General features: G+C 41.0%; 1 protein-coding gene across 1 annotated transcript; it reads right to left on the minus strand.

Annotated features, from left to right (window-relative positions):
• Positions 1-1,230: 1,230 nt before the first annotated feature.
• LOC133447707 (nucleotide exchange factor SIL1-like) lies at positions 1,231-13,647 on the minus strand. The gene is made up of 11 exons (XM_061726440.1): positions 13,445-13,647; positions 11,135-11,297; positions 10,093-10,198; positions 8,358-8,484; positions 8,046-8,132; positions 7,018-7,113; positions 6,816-6,937; positions 5,850-5,946; positions 5,211-5,375; positions 4,256-4,420; positions 1,231-3,517 (listed from the first exon to the last, which is right to left on the minus strand). Exons 1-11 carry the CDS (start codon positions 13,547-13,549, stop codon positions 3,320-3,322), a joined length of 1,431 nt encoding a protein of 476 aa, XP_061582424.1. The 5' UTR covers positions 13,550-13,647; the 3' UTR covers positions 1,231-3,319.
• Between the last annotated feature and the right edge of the window lie 2,481 nt (positions 13,648-16,128).

A 16,128-nucleotide genomic window follows, 5' to 3' on the forward strand; every position in this document is an offset into this window, starting at 1 on the left:
TACTGGAATGATGTATGGATGGAAATGAAAACTATACTGGGGTATGAACTACCAATGTCATGTAAGGTTCTGTATCTGTGTGCTTTCACAAGTGAAGATGTTATATTTGAAGATAGATATCTGGTTAAAATTCTGTTAGCTGCAGCAAAAAAGGCAGTTACTAGGAAGTGGTGCAAAGAGGAACCTCCCACTCTGAGGAACTGGTTGGATATTATAGAGGAGATATTCAATATGGAGAAACTCACACATATACTGAGACTCCAGCAAGCTCAATTTAACATGAAATGGGACAAATTGACATCTTATAAGGCTCACAACGTTGACGCCACTAGAGAGTCTGAATGAAACCAGAGAAGCATGGATGATGTATCATGTAAATGTGTACATCACTGACACTGTCAAGGTTCTTTGTGTGTATTCTTGTCTGCTAAAAATCAATACAATTTGAGTAATAAAAAAGAACACAATTTATAAACAAGAACACATATTTATACAAACTGCTGGTCAAGAGTATTTGGGCCAGGCAGGAGAAAAATAAAAATAATATTTTACCCAAACATATGTAGCTTGATAAAATAAAATTAAATTCTTTTTTTTTTTCTTCCCTTGTCTGCACACATATTAATGATTGATACCATGACGGTAGAAACCAAAAGTATATATATGTGCATTATTACTATATTTAATATATATACATATATATACGCAGGCAGCACGGTGGCTTAGTGGTTAGCACTGTTGCCTCACAGCAAGAAGGTCCCCGGTTCGACTCCCAGGCCCGGCAGGGTCCTTTCTGTGTGGAGTTTGCATGTTCTCCCCGTGCTTGCATGGGTTTTATCCGGGTACTCCGGCTTCCTCCCACAGTCCAAAAAAAAAAAACATGCATATTAGGTTAATTGATGACTCTAAAATTGCCCGTAGGTGTGAGCGTGAGTGTGGTTGTGAGCATGGTTTGTGTGTCTATATGTGGCCCTGTGATGGACTGGTGACCTGTCCAGGGTGTAACCCCTGCCTCTCACCTGAAATGAGCTGGGATAGGATCCAGCAGACCCCCGTGACCCCGCAAGGGATAAAGCGGGTAATGAATGAATGAATATATACGCATACATATGCGTACACATACAAACCCAGTGATTTTTTTTTTTTTTTTTTTTGGGGGGGGGGGGGGGTAAATAAAATGAAATTCAATAGATTGATATGTTGATTTTAATACATTTATTAAAATTGTGACGGCTCTGACGTACAGACAGAGCAGCAGCAGCTGCTTCTGGGGCTCCAGTAAAAACATGAAGCTTCACTTTATATTCAGACAAACTAATGTGGCAGCTACAACTGTTAGATTTCATCTATTAAACCAACATTTATCTTCCTAAATGATTTATTTCAGCCAGCGACAATTATTCACAGAGCTGCAGGTCAGTTCATTGGATCACTTTCTCCCCGGGACGACGGCGTAGGTTGATCCAGCGATCACGCCTCTCCCCCCGGCCGTGAGCTGCTGCTGCTCCCCGGGGCCGGCGGCTCTTCTGATCCCCGAAAACATCCCAGCAAATTTCTTAACTGGCGTTATTTGGATAAACTGAGCCCCAGTTGGGGATCTTAATGGTTACTTTAAAAAATTGACAAACGATAAAATAAACAAACACACTTAAACTAATAAACCCAGTTGTGAAGGGATCAGCGGTACGGCTCACAACGTAAAGCTAAACTAGTTAAATGTGTTAACGATGTTTCTCTGCCCAGACACAAAACAGCCGTGGATCTTTCTAGTTGAAGAAAAAGGTGGTTTGGTCTGGCCGGTCAGCGTTTCTTGGTGAACAGCTGGGTGGTTGATCAGGTGATCCTGGTAAAGAGCATCTCTCTCTCTCCTGCTCTCCTCCTCTCCGTGTGGATGATACCCCTTTTACACCAAGCTGAGTGGTGCATCATGGGTACTGCAGCTGCTCCTCCTTCAGCTCCAGGTCGGTCCAAAGGCGTTCACGTCGAGGCCTGCAGGGTCCCTGGTTCGGCTCCTCTGGGGCTCAGAACATTGGTGGGTAACTCGTTGCAGCTGCAAACAGACGCTGCTTCAGTCACGTTCATGGAGGAGCCCGGCCCGTAGCTAGTAGCTCTTCATGCTGAAATAGGAGCTGAGGCTTCTTCATGGCTCACAGAGATCTCTAAACAACCTGCATTTTCAAAAGGAAATGCAGCCTTTTCTAGCTGAGACTGATGCCAGCCCAGAACAGCAGGTCCTTCATAACCAGTGTTGGAACTAACGCGTTATTGAGTAATGCGTTACAGTAACGCCGTTAGTTTTGCGGTAACTAATACTCTAACGCATTACTTTTTAAATTCAGTAACTCAATTACCGTTACTAAACAGTGCGTTACTCCGTTATTTCTGGCTCCAGTGAAGCTTTTTTCCCCGCACGTGGAGACCAGAGGAAACGTAGTGTGTTCATTCAAAAACATGACGGTCATGAGCCAAGAGAAGGAGAGTTTCTCAACGTGGAGATATTGTCATTACAGTAATCCCTGGTTTTTTGCAGGGGTTACGTTCCAAAAAGAACCCGTGATAAGTGAAATTCTTTTTACAATTATTATAGAAGGTTCAAATTGCGGAGATCAGCACCGCCTCGCACGTATTCCACTGCTCTTCTGAGCCGCTGCATCCCGACTCTGTAGTGTCTTTTTCTCCTAAAGCCGCGGTGCAGGTGGGTTTTTTTCCAGAGAAGAAAATAGTTATGAGTCGTTGTTGTCGCTCTATTTTCTTCTGGACAAAAAGATTCTTCTAAACCGACATGCTACCATGGATTATATCTGAGACTGTAATGAACGATTCATCAACGTGTCCCGTTCTTGAGCTGCTGCTGAAGCTCATTGGTCGTTCTCAGCTTGTTGCTAAGCAACCAACGTTATTGACACAGGAAGTGAAGAAGCGGGGAAACTGTTTAGCCAATCAGAATGCAGAACACGATGCACAACGCAAATCCATACAGTACCTGCTGAAATGAAGGCAACAACGCTACAGGTCCACATGCAAGTCATATATTCATCTGATTCACAACACAACACTGTATCACAAACACACACGCAGCTTCACCTGCTGCAGTTTCTTTTTAAAAACTCCCCAAGTACAGAAGTTACAGTCCAGCTCCCAGCCCTCGACCCCGGACGGTGCTCAGCTCCTGCGTGTGACTGGGTGGGCGGCCGAGTCTGTGTGTGCAGCCGTGAGCTGGGCAGCAGCCGTGAGCTGGGCAGCAGCCCTTCCCCTCAGACGGAGCAGTCGCCTCGGCACCGCCGCTGACGGAAACTATCCGGGTCCCCCGTAGCTCCGGTCACCTCAGCTTGACGTGCAGCGTGTCTATCAGCTCTACGATCTCTGAGAAGTAGCTGTTCTCCTCCCCCAGGATCATCTCTGAGTGGACCAGGTCCTGGTACTGCAGCCGGAGGGCCAGCAGAGAGTCCAGCAGCCACGGCTGCAGCCGGTACTGGTCCGAGCAGGCGGGGGCCATGGCTATCAGAGCCCGCAGAGCCTGCAGGGAAAACCAGCTTCAAAAAGTGGACAACGCTTTTTGTACATCAATTTGTCATCACATCTAAAACCCAGCAATCCTCAACATGGCTCTGCAACCAGATCCAGATTCCTTTACCAAGAACCACTGCACTAAAGAGGCTACGATGTAGAGAGCAGTAACATACTGGAATAAGCTTCCACCACATTTAACCAGGATAAACAATAAAGCTACACTGCAAAAACTCAAAATCTTACCAGGAATATGTCTTATTTCTAGTTAAAATGTCTCATTTTTAGTCAAAAAAAATCTTATTACACTTAAAACAAGAGTCATTACCAGATAAATAACTTGAGGTTTGAAGTAAAATTTCACTTGAAATAAGTAGAAAAATCTGCCAGTGGAACAAGATTTATCTTCTCATTACAAGCAAAAAATATATTGTTCCACTGGCAGATTTTTCTACTCATTTCAAGTAAAAATCTACTTGAAACAGGTGAAAATTGTTGTTTTTTCCAGTGATGAGTCTTGTTTTAAGTGTAATGAGATTTTTTTTGACTAAAAATGAGACATTTTAACTAGAAATAAGCCAAATATTCTTGTTAAGATTTTGAGTTTTTGTTTTATGTGTGCAATGTTGGACCCCAGGAAGAATAGTCTTCACTGCAGTGAGGACTAATGGGGATCCCTGATAAATAAATATAATGTGTGTGTGTGCAGGTGTGTCTGTGTATATGTGTGTGTCTCTCTCTCTCAGACCTTCTCCCGGTGGTCGTGCTCGCTGCTCTGCAGCAGCTGGGGCACCAGGCTGCACCAGCCCTTCTCCCCCAGCTCCCCCTGCAGGGACACGCGGGAGTACTGGCGCCGCCGCTCCTCGTGGGCCGGGTCAGTGACCGGGTCCAGACCCGCCTGGAACATCAGCTCCTGCACACAGACCAGACCAGAACTCCCAACAACGCTCTTACTGGGAAGTAGAACGGATGGTAGGCCTGGGTGGAACTAAATACATTCTCCCATTCTAAATTGATTCTCATATTAATTCCTAAAAATCGAGTCGTATGTCTAAAGATTGATTTATTTATTTTTTCATCATTACAACTTTTAGTATTTTTGTGTTTATGCCCAAAAAAGGATATTTTGTTGGACACAAGAAATAACTGGTGCCATGTTTTTGCCTTTAAATATGTTTAAAAGGTATGAAAATATTAAAGTTTTCAGTTATAATTGCATAAATTGTCTATATTTCATTACTTTATATACTGTCTTGGGGTTACATTTGCATAAAATGCTAAAAATCTAATTCTCAAAAATTAAAAACCCAAAAAAGACCGAAAATGGAAAAAAAATAACTGGAAGCTGGGAAAAAATAAAACTGATTTCATCCGTCTCTGTTTCCTCCCTGGATCTGTTTGGTAATTCTGACCCACAGATGTTTCTGTTTGCAGTTCTATCAGCATTCTGGGAGCTGATTGGTCCTTACAGCATCATTAGCTGCAATACTTGCTGTTGAATCTCAATATAATACTAGTATTAATATGTTGCAGAACTACAGTCATATCATTCATGCAGCAGCTCAAAAAACAGTTTTAATAACACTAACCCAAATCAATATCGGAATCAGATCGGATCAAATCTTGATAATGGATTCTGAATCTTAAGAATGGGAATGGATTCTTGACATTTGGAGGATCCCCAGCCCTGATGGGAGCGTTACCTTCTCAGTGATGAGGTCGTACAGCATGGTGACGATCCTGGTCCTCAGGATCCCCCCCCCGTCCTGCTGGAACAGCTCTGCCAGCACCTGCAGCCCCCCGTGGGAGACGAAGTGCTGCTGGGCGTACGGGAACTGGCGCAGCAGCGCGGCCAGCGCGAACAGGACCTGCAGGAAGAGCAGTCAGGAAAGCTGGATCATGGCCCTGCGTTAAATCCACGCCCAGCGTGCGCCGCAGTTTGCGCCGCAATGAGCTCCCCACGGCGCAGGCCACGCCGGGTCTGACGCAGCTCCCAAGAATTGTAACTATGAGAAAATTAAATACAGTATTAGGGGTTGCTCTGATAAGTTTTCTCATATTTGGGAACCTATTCTTTCTCTTGTTAATTCTTTGGCATCCTTGGAAAATTAATTTAATTTGATTATAGGGAAGTATGATATTGCTATCCATTTCTATTTTTATTTAGGATTTTCTATTTATTTCATTTTATTATTATTTTTGTTGTTTTGTGTGTCCTGTATTTTATTTTATTACTTTATTTTTCCTATTATTGTCTTCAGTCAGAGTTTGATTGGTAATGGGTACTTACTTTGGGACTTGTTTATAATGATATATTTATCTACTGGGGGAGGAGTCCGTACCTTCTTCTTGACGTGCAGCGGCTGAGCAGTGACCAGCGTGGTCAGCAGCGTCTGCAGAGCTCCGCTCTCCACAGCCTTCACCTGCACCGCCGGGTTACTGCAGGAGGAACACATGAGTTACGGGGCAGTTGTAGGACAGAATCCTCCACTAGCACCTACTCAGCCCCACTCTCCTCAGTTTGGTTTTTCCCACTACGTGTCCAACGTGCAGAGTAGATACTTTTCTGTAACTACTCTGCCGAGGTTCTAAGCTGCTGAGTCGGCTGTATCTGACATCATCACACTACAGGCCACCGATTGGTCGGGGGGTTGGAGTCAGACGTCTGAGTCAGGAGGAGGAAATCAGAGAAAGAGACTCTGACGGATTCTTGTTCATTTTATTCAACAGACAATGGCAGCAGAAGTCTGTTTCATGATCCAACTCTGAGGGTCAGATGTTCATAAACCTGGTGCTGAGGAGAGAATTAAAAAGATCTAGACGGAGATAAGGAACGACCAGATCTACCAGGAGCTCTGTCTCTTCATAGCTGCTCACGGCTCCAGCTGACTTTTCAGCTTCAAGTGTCGCCACTTGAATCTTCTCTCACTCTCATTTTTTAACTTGATATCAAACACAAGCCACAGATCCAGCAGCACATCTATCATCTCCTCCAGGTTCTACATCTTTAGTGGTGTCTTCATCATTTAGATACACAATCAAATACGTCACAGCAGCTTCTCCAACCTCCTACTTCTGCTCTGGGTGCTGGATTGTTATGGAAAAGAAACCAGGCTGAGTTGAGATGAGTTGAGCAGGTTCTGGTGGAAAAGCTGCACAGGTAACAGTACTGTATCAGGGCCTCGTTCACACGGCCTGGTCCATCTACTGGACCGTCAGTCCAGTAGGGATGGGTTTACTCCTCGCTTCACTCAGTGTTGCAGGTTAAAGGTTAAAGGTCTGCAGTGATGCATGAACACAGATGTTACCTGGACAGGGCAGAGCCCAGGACGAAGGCGGAGCTCTCCTGCAGTCTGAAGTCAGAGCTGTTCAGCCCCCCCAGGATGAGGTCCAGACCCCCCATGGAGCACAGCGTCTGGGCGTTATCCACCTGGCACCGGAGAAACACAGTCAGACCAGAGCAGACCTCCTGGGAGGTGGAAGTGAACCCCGAGAGCCGGTGATCATCACCTGGTGCACCAGGTACTCCAGCTCCAGCAGGAGGCTCAGTCTCTGCTCCGTGGTGGCCGCGCTGCTGTTCAGCTGCTCCAACAAGCGCCCCATTATCTGCAACCAAACAATACCACAGCTCATCGTACAGTCACAGGTTGGAGGGAGGTGCAACACCTCAACTGTGGTGTGATGGGTGGAGGAAAGAGACGGAGCACTAGAAAAACTCTAAATCTTAACAAGAATATTTGTCTTATTTCTAGTTAAAATGTCTCATTTTTGGTCCAAAAAAAATCTCATTACACTTAAAACAAGACTCATCACTGGAGAAGACAACAATTTTCACCTGTTTCAAGTAGATTTTCACTTAAAATAAGCAGAAAGATCTGCCAGTGGGACAAGATTCTCATTACAAGCAAAAAAATCTTGTTCCGCTGGCAGATTTTTCTACTTACCGTATCTTAAGTGAAAATTTACTTGAAACAGGTGAAAATTGTCAAATAAGTTTTTTTTCTGGTAATGACTCTTGTTTTAAGTGTAATGAGGTTTTTGTTTTACTAAAAATGAGACATTTTAACTAGAAATAAGAAATATTCTTGTTAAGATTTTGAGTTTTTGCAGTGCAGATTCAAAAATAAATGAAGAAAAGCAGAACTTAGCAAGGAAGTCAGTTTTAGTTAGTTGGTTTATTCTGAAATGATTGACTATTTTTTGTTGTTTGGTTCTGGCTGGTTTCTACAATTTAAGGGTTGAATTCCATCACAACTCAGATCATTTCTCTTTAGATTTAGTTATGTTTTATTGTAAGGATTGTATTTTATTGATTTATGTGTGCAATGTTGGACCCCAGGAAGAATAGTCTTCACTGCAGTGAGGACTAATGGGGATCCGTAATAAATAAATATAATGGCGTGTGTGTGTGTGTAATGAGATCTTTTGACTAAAAATGAGACATTTTAACTAGAAATAAGACAAATATTCTTGTTAAGATTGAGTTTTTGCAGTGTACTCTGCACCGTTCCCCTGCTGTACAGCCTAGATTGAGGTACCTGAACATCCGTCTCCACCAGCAGGTCCAGCTCAGCCATGTCCTGTTTCAGCTCCTCCAGGGGCCGGAATCTGGACGCTGCAGAGTCCTGGACACACACATGCTGCATGAACACACACATGCTGCATGAACACACACATGCTGCATGAACACACACATGCTGCATGAACACACACATGCTGCATGAACACACACATGCTGCATGAACACACACATGCTGCATGAACACACACATCCTGCACGAACACACACATCCTGCATGAACAGAAGGGTCCGAACACGTGCTGGTGGGACCAGTGTCCTGCTGGTCTACCTGGTGGTCTGGGTTTGGGTCTGGGTCTGCCGGGTCCGGGTCCAGGTCCTCCTTCATCCTCTTCATGGCCCGCTTCAGCTCGTCAGGACTGAAGCTGGGCCTGCTCTCCTCCTCCTGCTCCTCCTCCCTGCACACACATAGTCTCTGTTTGGTTTGGCAGGACATCCTAACAAACAGCACCTTGTCTTAAGATGAATGCAGTATAATATTCTACAGAATGTCTCTATATCTCCATATATGTATGGTAAATATACAGCAGGGGCCTCTCCTAACTGTCAACAATGTAAGACTACTTTACTTTAGGAACAAGATTGCACTGTCTTTGGGAATGTGAAGATTCAACGTTTCTGGTAAACTGTATGTGATGAGGTTGGTGTGATAATAAACAACAATTACAGCCAAACCCACTACTGTGTTTGTGGGATGTTTCCCTGAATCACTAAGACGACATTAAAACACTTACAGTTTCTGCTTATGTTGGGCTGAAAGGCTGTTCTGACTAAGAACCACATCAACACATTTGTGGAAGTCGTTGATAGACGACTATATTTCTCTGGAAAGACTGAAACTTGGAATTAGTTGGTCAGAGGAGCCTTTTTACAGATACATCTGGCAAAGTGTCAGAACCTGGAAACTGCCTGAAAGGCTCGATTCACTGAGGACCTCACACTGCAAAAACTCTTAATAAGAATATTTGTCTTATTTCTAGTTAAAATGTCTCATTTTTAGTCAAAAAAAATCTCATTACACTTAAAACAAGACTCATCACGGGGAGAAAAACAACAATTTTCACCTGTTTCAAGTAGGTTTTCACTTAAAATAAGTAGAAAAATCTGCCAGTGGAACAATATTTTTTTGCTTGTAATGAGAAGATAAATCTTGTTCCACTTGTTCTGTACTTATTTCAAGTGAAAATCTACTTGAAACAGATGAAAATTGTCAAAAAACAAGTTATTTTCCTGGTGATGACTCTTGTTTTAAGTGTAATGAGATTTTTTTGACTAAAAATGAGACATTTTAACTAGAAATAAGACAAATATTCCTGGTAAGATTTTGAGTTTTTGCAGTGTAGGAATCATTGCTGTGTATGTATTCTGGATCTGCTGCATATTTAAAATTATTTGTATATATCAGGGGTCGGCAACCCAAAATGTTTTAGAGCCATATTGGACCAAAAACACAAAAAACAAATATGTCTGGAGCCACAAAAATGAAAAGTCTGATTCTGATAAGCCTTAGAATGAAGGCAACACATGCTGCATGTTTGCATGTTGCATTAGTTAGAACTTGGGGAAGATTTTTTTTTTCCATTATGCACTTCAAGAAAAAAGTCAAAGTGTCGAGAAAAAAGTCAAAATTTCGTGAAAAAAAGTCTAAATGTCGAGATTAAAAAAGGAAAAAAAAAAAGTCAAACATTTTTGAAAAAGCTCCAGGAGCCACTAGGGCTGCGCTAAAGAACTGCGGGTTGCTGACCCCTGGTGTATGTGTGTGTGTGTGTGTATATATATATATATATATATATATATATATATATATATACACACATACACACATATACATACATACATACATACACATACATACATACTGCACTGGACATGTATAATTTTAAAAATGTATAATAAAAAGAATGTTAAAAAAAAACAAACAAAAAAAAACTAAAAAACAAAAAAAAGCAGCTCAGAGGAACAGCACCCGCCCCGTGCAGCCCCGTGGGCGTGGGCCGGACTCCCACCTGTGCTCCGGGGTCCGGTACTTGAGCTGCTCCTCCCCCAGCTTCACCTCCCTCTGCCCCGTCTGCAGGTTCAGCCTCACGTGAGAACCAGCCGGCACGGCCTGACCTGCAGGTGCACATGCAGGGGTCATGATTCATATCAACACATCACAACTCACTCATGTGATGAGCAGGAAGGTTTATGGATGCTGACAGGAGGTTTGGTGAAGACATGTTTTCCAGGACACTGAGCACATTACTCCGGTCCTCTATTCACTCCGTTGGCTTCCTGTCCATTTTAGAATTGATTTTAAACTTTAAATGTTTGTTTTTAAAGCCCTCAACCCCACTCCCTCCTATTTATGGGAGCTTTTAATCGGTGCGTGAGCCTGGCAGGGCTGAGATCCTCTAACCAACTGTTGTTGGAAGTTTATAGAAAGAATAGATATAGAAAGCCTTTATTGTCATTATAATAATATAATGAGATGAAGCAGCAGCTCCATAAAAGAGCACACATGTAAAAGGCTATGTAAAAACAAAATAAGAAACAGGCTATATACAGGACTGTCTCAGAACATTAGAATATTGTGATAAAGTTCTTTATTTTCTGTAATGCAATTTAAAAAAAACAAAAATGTCATCCATTCTGGATTCATTACAAATCAACTGAAATATTGCAAGCCTTTTATTATTTTAATATTACTGATCATGGCTTACAGTTTAAGAAAACTCAAATATCATATCTCCAAAAATAAGAAAATATTCTGGGAATCTTAAGCTGTAAGCCATGATCAGCAATATTAAAATAATAAAACGCTTGCAATATTTCAGTTGATTTGTAATGAATCCAGAATGTATGACATTTTTGTAATTGCATTACAGAAAATCACAATATTGTAATTTTCTGAGACAGTCCTGTAAGTATATGTACACTGAAAATGAATGAAAGAGAATATTGCACATAAATGAGTGAAGAATATTGCACAGTAAGAGGTAACTTATGAGTTCAGAAAGTTCACAGCTTTGGGAAAGTGCTATAGAAATAAAGGTGACGTTCCGTTACCTGGTTTGAGTGTCTGCCAGTGCTCCGTTGGTTGGACAACATCTAAATCTTCATCAGCACCAACTGTCACCTCCTCCTCTTCATCACCAACCGTCACCTCCTCCTCCTCTTCATCACCTCCCACTGCTCCGTCAGTGTTCACCACAGTTAAGGCACTTCCAGACTGCACACAGAATTAATGAACAGTTTATGTCGGTTACATCGTATGCAACTTAACTGGTGTGCATGTAACTGACAAAACATTATCCTACATATTTACACTAATCCGTTTCACACAATAACACACAAACTCTGTGTAACCGAAGAAGGAGTCGGCTGAAGCCGGAGCTTATTTTTGCTGATCCTGTACCTTCCAAAAGATAACCCAGTTTATCAGTAATACCAAAGAAAATAACATTTACTCTAAATTGCTCTGCATCATTACATTATATTCAAATCATTTTGCATTGTAATCCTTAATTATTTTGTCTTTCAATATTTTTTCTAAAACTCAGATCTACATAATTTCAGTTCATCACAAAATCCATTCCATAATTTCACTCCCAAAAATGAAACACATCTGTATTTAACATTAGTCCTCACATAATATGTTTCAAAGACCCATAGCCTTCTTAAATTATAATTTGTTGCTTTTAATCTAAAGAAATGTTGAATACAAGAAGGCTTTTATTCTTAACTCAAAATAATATTTCTAATGTTTTTTAAATAAACAATATCTAGGAATTTTAATGTGCCTGACTCTATAAATAATTTTAGTAGTATCACGATAAGAAACTTTATTATTCTCATAACTCTTTTCTGGAGTTTAACTATAGGGTCTATATAAGTTCTATATGTGTTTCCCCAAATCCCCACAAGAAGAGTGTTGAAAGAGATAACAGTTTAGGAGGATGTGGATAAACAGGCTGACCGTCTCCATGGTGACGGACCCGCGAAGCATCCATCACTGAATCAGCCTCATTTATTACACCTCATCGATTGTCTTCACCTTTCCTGCCATGGTGATTTTTTTTAGCCCCTTTTTTTGTGAGTGAAACGATTTTTTAAGTATTTGACTCGAACCTGAATTGAATTAGATGCATATTTTTGAATGTCATGAACACATGGAAAACTAATTATTATCCAGCAGTTCACTTGAATACAAAATAACTAAATGAACTGAACAAGTATCCTTCTTAAACAGAAACCTTAAAAGAGTTAAAAGCAATCCTGTGAGCTCTAGTGTTTATATTATGAAGCTCAAGAATGAGATCAAATCATATTTAGGTAGAAACAACCTTTCATTAATTGTATTTGGCCTTCAATCAATTTTTGGCAGGTAAAAAGACCCATTTTCAGGGGAGAAATCAGATTCTGGCAGGCAATCACTTTGGCACGACACCGGTGTTCTGCCAATCTTTGCTACCTGCCGAGAAATGCTATTTTGTGGTTCTGCGCATGCGCACAGTCGATTTTCTAAGTTTGATTGCCACGCCCATCGTTTCTTGCACGATGTAAAATTGATAATATGGGATGTTGAGTATTTGATCCTTCAAAATACACTACCCATGACACGAATGCATTACACTTTGTGAACATTATACGATAAAGAGAAAAACAACGATTCTATGGCTTTATTTGATATTCATTCAGTCATTGGCCTTTATTTAACCAGGCAGGTCATTAAGAACATTCTTATTTACAATGACGGCCTGGCAAGAGACAAGGAAGTGGTTTGGGGAGTAAAACGCAGTAAAATTGTAGCTCTACAAAAGGTAGAAGCTACAGGAAGACTTTACAGTCATCAGGTCAAAAACTAAACTAAAAAACTGCTTTTTCCCTAAAGCCATAACCGCCCTGAACAATATATGAATGCCTTCATGTTAAATTACTGTTTTTACCATGCAATACTTTTTCCCGGACTATCTGTGCAATATTCCACCACATGTGTAAAGTATGTTATCATCTGTAAATAGGATCTCAGGTCTTCACTATTCAAATGCACCTTAACCTTTTTTATATTCTTATATTTCTTATTGTTTGCACTATTGTTTCTTATTTGTCTTGTACTGGATAGGTGATGCTGCTTTCAGTCTCACTGTACCAGGTACAGTGACAATAAAGTATTCTCTTCTATTCTAGGAAACCATTAGGTAACATCTTTGTCAAAGCAGCTGAAACTGTCAGAACACCGGTGTTCTAAGTAAAGCAGCTCAGCAGCTGTGTGGAACCCCGTCCCCTGCACCTCCCTGCACCTCCCAGCCCAGTCCTCCCAGTCCTCCCAGTCCCATCCCCGTCCCCAGCCCCGTCCACCTGAAGCAGCAAACCAACCTTGTGTCCGGCGACACCGGCGATGTGACCGCAGAGCAGCAGCACCAGGACGGGCAGGAGGAGGCGACACCTCGCTGCTCCGGGGGGACGGGAGACCCGGACCATGAGGACAGCAGGACAGACAGCAGGACAGACAGCTGACAGCACCTGGACACCTGCTCGTTTCTATCAGGTTTCTATGGTTCCCGGCTGCTCCTCATTGGTCCACGTACACGGCTCTTCTTCTTGATCCGGGTCGGACAGCGGCGCCGTGGACGGTGCTGCCCCCTGCTGGTGGGACAGGGCAGGGGTCGCTGCCCGCGGCTCTAGAGGCTTTTTTCTTCTCTTTTTTTACCTTTTTTCTCTTCTTTTTTTTTCTTCTTTTTATTATTATTTTTTATTATTATTTTTTTCCTTTTTTCCTTCCCTTTTCCTTTCCTTTTTAATCCTGACATTTCAACATTTTTCTCGACATTTTGCCTTTTTTCTTGAAATTTTGACTTTTTTTTCAACATTTCAACTTTTTTCTCGACATTTCGACTTTTTTCTCGAGATTGTACTTCAACATTAATCTCGACATTTTGACTTTTTTCTTGAAATTTTGACTTTTTTCTCGACATTTCGACTTTTTTCTTGAGATTGTACTTCAACATTAATCTCGACATTTCGACTTTTTTCTTGAAATTTTGACTTTTTTCTCGACATTTCGACTTTTTTCTCGACATTGTACTTCAACATTAATCTCGACATTTAGACTTTTTTCTCAACATTTAGACTTTTTTCTCGTAATTTTGACTTTTTTCTCGACATTTAGACTTTTTTCTCGAGATTGTACTTCAACATTAATCTCGACATTTCAACTTTTTTCTCGACATTTCGACTTTTTTCTCAGCATTTCGACTTTTTTTCTCGAAATTTTGACTATCTCCTCGACATTTCGACTTTTTTCTTGAGATTGTACTTCAACATTAATCTCGACATCTCGACTGTTTTCTTGAAATTTTGACTTTTTTCTCGACATTTCGACTTTTTTCTCGTAATTTTGACTTTTTTCTCGACATTTAGACTTTTTTCTCGAGATTGTACTTCAACATTAATCTCGACATTTCGACTTTTTTCTCAGCATTTCGACTTTTTTTCTCGAAATTTTGACTATCTCCTCGACATTTCGTCTTTTTTCTCGACATTTCGACTTTTTTCTCGAAATTTTGACTATTTCCTTGACATTTCGACTTTTTTCTCGACTTTTCGCCTTTCACCATTTGCCTTCATTCTAAGGCTTATACAAGACTTCATTTTTTGCGGCTCCAGACATATTTGTTTTTTGTTTTTGGTCCAATATGGCTCTTTCAACATTCTGGGTTGCAGACCCCTGGTCTAGGGTCTCCAAGCGTCCCTTGAAAAACGGAATCGTCCCGTATTGAGCTGAAAAGGGACGCACTTTGTGTTTTATTACTGTGAGAGTCAAAAAATAGTCATAAAATGCCAATGGAAAATGTCATTGAGCTGTTGAGTTCATAAGTTACTTTGTTCTGTTTTACTAAAACTGTAGCCTACAGTCATGGCCTTTGAGGAACAAATATGTTTACAAGTTTTCTACAAAATTTCTGTTTGCACATTTGTTATTGCACTAAAAATGTGCACTATTACAGAATGCATGTTCTGCTTTCTTTCTATTGTTTTATATTATTCATAACATTTTAAGTTAAGCAGGACAAGTTTCTGTTTAAGAAAGATACTTATTTTATTCAGTTCATTTTGTTATTTTGTATTAAAGTGAATTGCTGGATAATAATTAGTTTTCCATGTGTTCATGGAAAATCAAAAATATGCATCTAATTCAATTCAGGTTCGAGTCAAATAGTTAAAAAATCGTTTCACTCACAAAAAAAGGGGCTAAAAATATTCACCACACCAGGAAAGGTGAAGGCAATCGATGAGGTGTCTATTTATTTAGCATGGAGTTGTCTCACCTAGAAGTGGCTGTAAAGGGCTATATGTATAAGAGATAATGCCCGACGAGCTGTACATTATCAGAAATATATGGACGACGCCAGGTATGTTAATGTACACCTGGAAGGGCATTATCCCGCTTATACCACGGTCACTTACCAAAAAACATCAATATTAAATCAGTTATTCATGCTTTAATGTGTTTTCAGGGTAAATCATTAGTTTTATAACCAGCCACAGCTGAGCGGCTGAGCGACTATTTAATCTCTCGTCTGCAGCCGTTGGAACCTGGTAAGTTACGTTTTCTAACAAGCCATAACTCAGTTTCCTTGGTAACGGGAGATATTCTAGTCCGCTCAGCTCCGCTCGGCTATTTTCTTTTCTCTCCTCTTCTGCATCCCAGTCATCAAAATTGTTAAATTCCCCAAATAAATTTAAAAAAAATTACAAAATCCCTGATGTCTCCGTCCTGCGGTAGCCAGCTCTTCTTCTCTGAATCTCCGTTGCCGTGGTTACCACCTGTCAGTTGATCCAGCGCAATTACATTAAAGATTAAAGATATCAGGCAATTTGGCCGAACTTGTTTTCTAGGTGTAGATTATCACTTTTAACTTACACCTGCCAGCCAATCAGAATGGAGTATTCACACAGACCATGGTATAAAAATAAAATAAAGTACATCAGAAACACCCACATGACTTTATTGCGATTAAAATACAAGAGGAAGAGCACAAGGAATGTACAGGAACAGA

This window comes from Cololabis saira, chromosome 7 (genome assembly GCF_033807715.1).
Source record: "Cololabis saira isolate AMF1-May2022 chromosome 7, fColSai1.1, whole genome shotgun sequence".
Taxonomy (NCBI): domain Eukaryota; kingdom Metazoa; phylum Chordata; class Actinopteri; order Beloniformes; family Belonidae; genus Cololabis; species Cololabis saira.

What these genes read in the sequence shown, in the direction of transcription:
- LOC133447707 (XM_061726440.1), bottom strand. Translation starts at nt 13,549, where the DNA reads ATGGTCCGGGTCTCCCGTCCCCCCGGAGCAGCGAGGTGTCGCCTCCTC. An exon ending in TGGTGGAGACGGATGTTCAG is followed by an intron (nt 7,114 to 8,045) that starts GTACCTCAATCT and finishes GTTTGGTTGCAG; the next exon opens with ATAATGGGGCGCTTGTTGGA. An exon ending in ACGACCTCATCACTGAGAAG is followed by an intron (nt 4,421 to 5,210) that starts GTAACGCTCCCA and finishes GTCTGTGTGCAG; the next exon opens with GAGCTGATGTTCCAGGCGGG.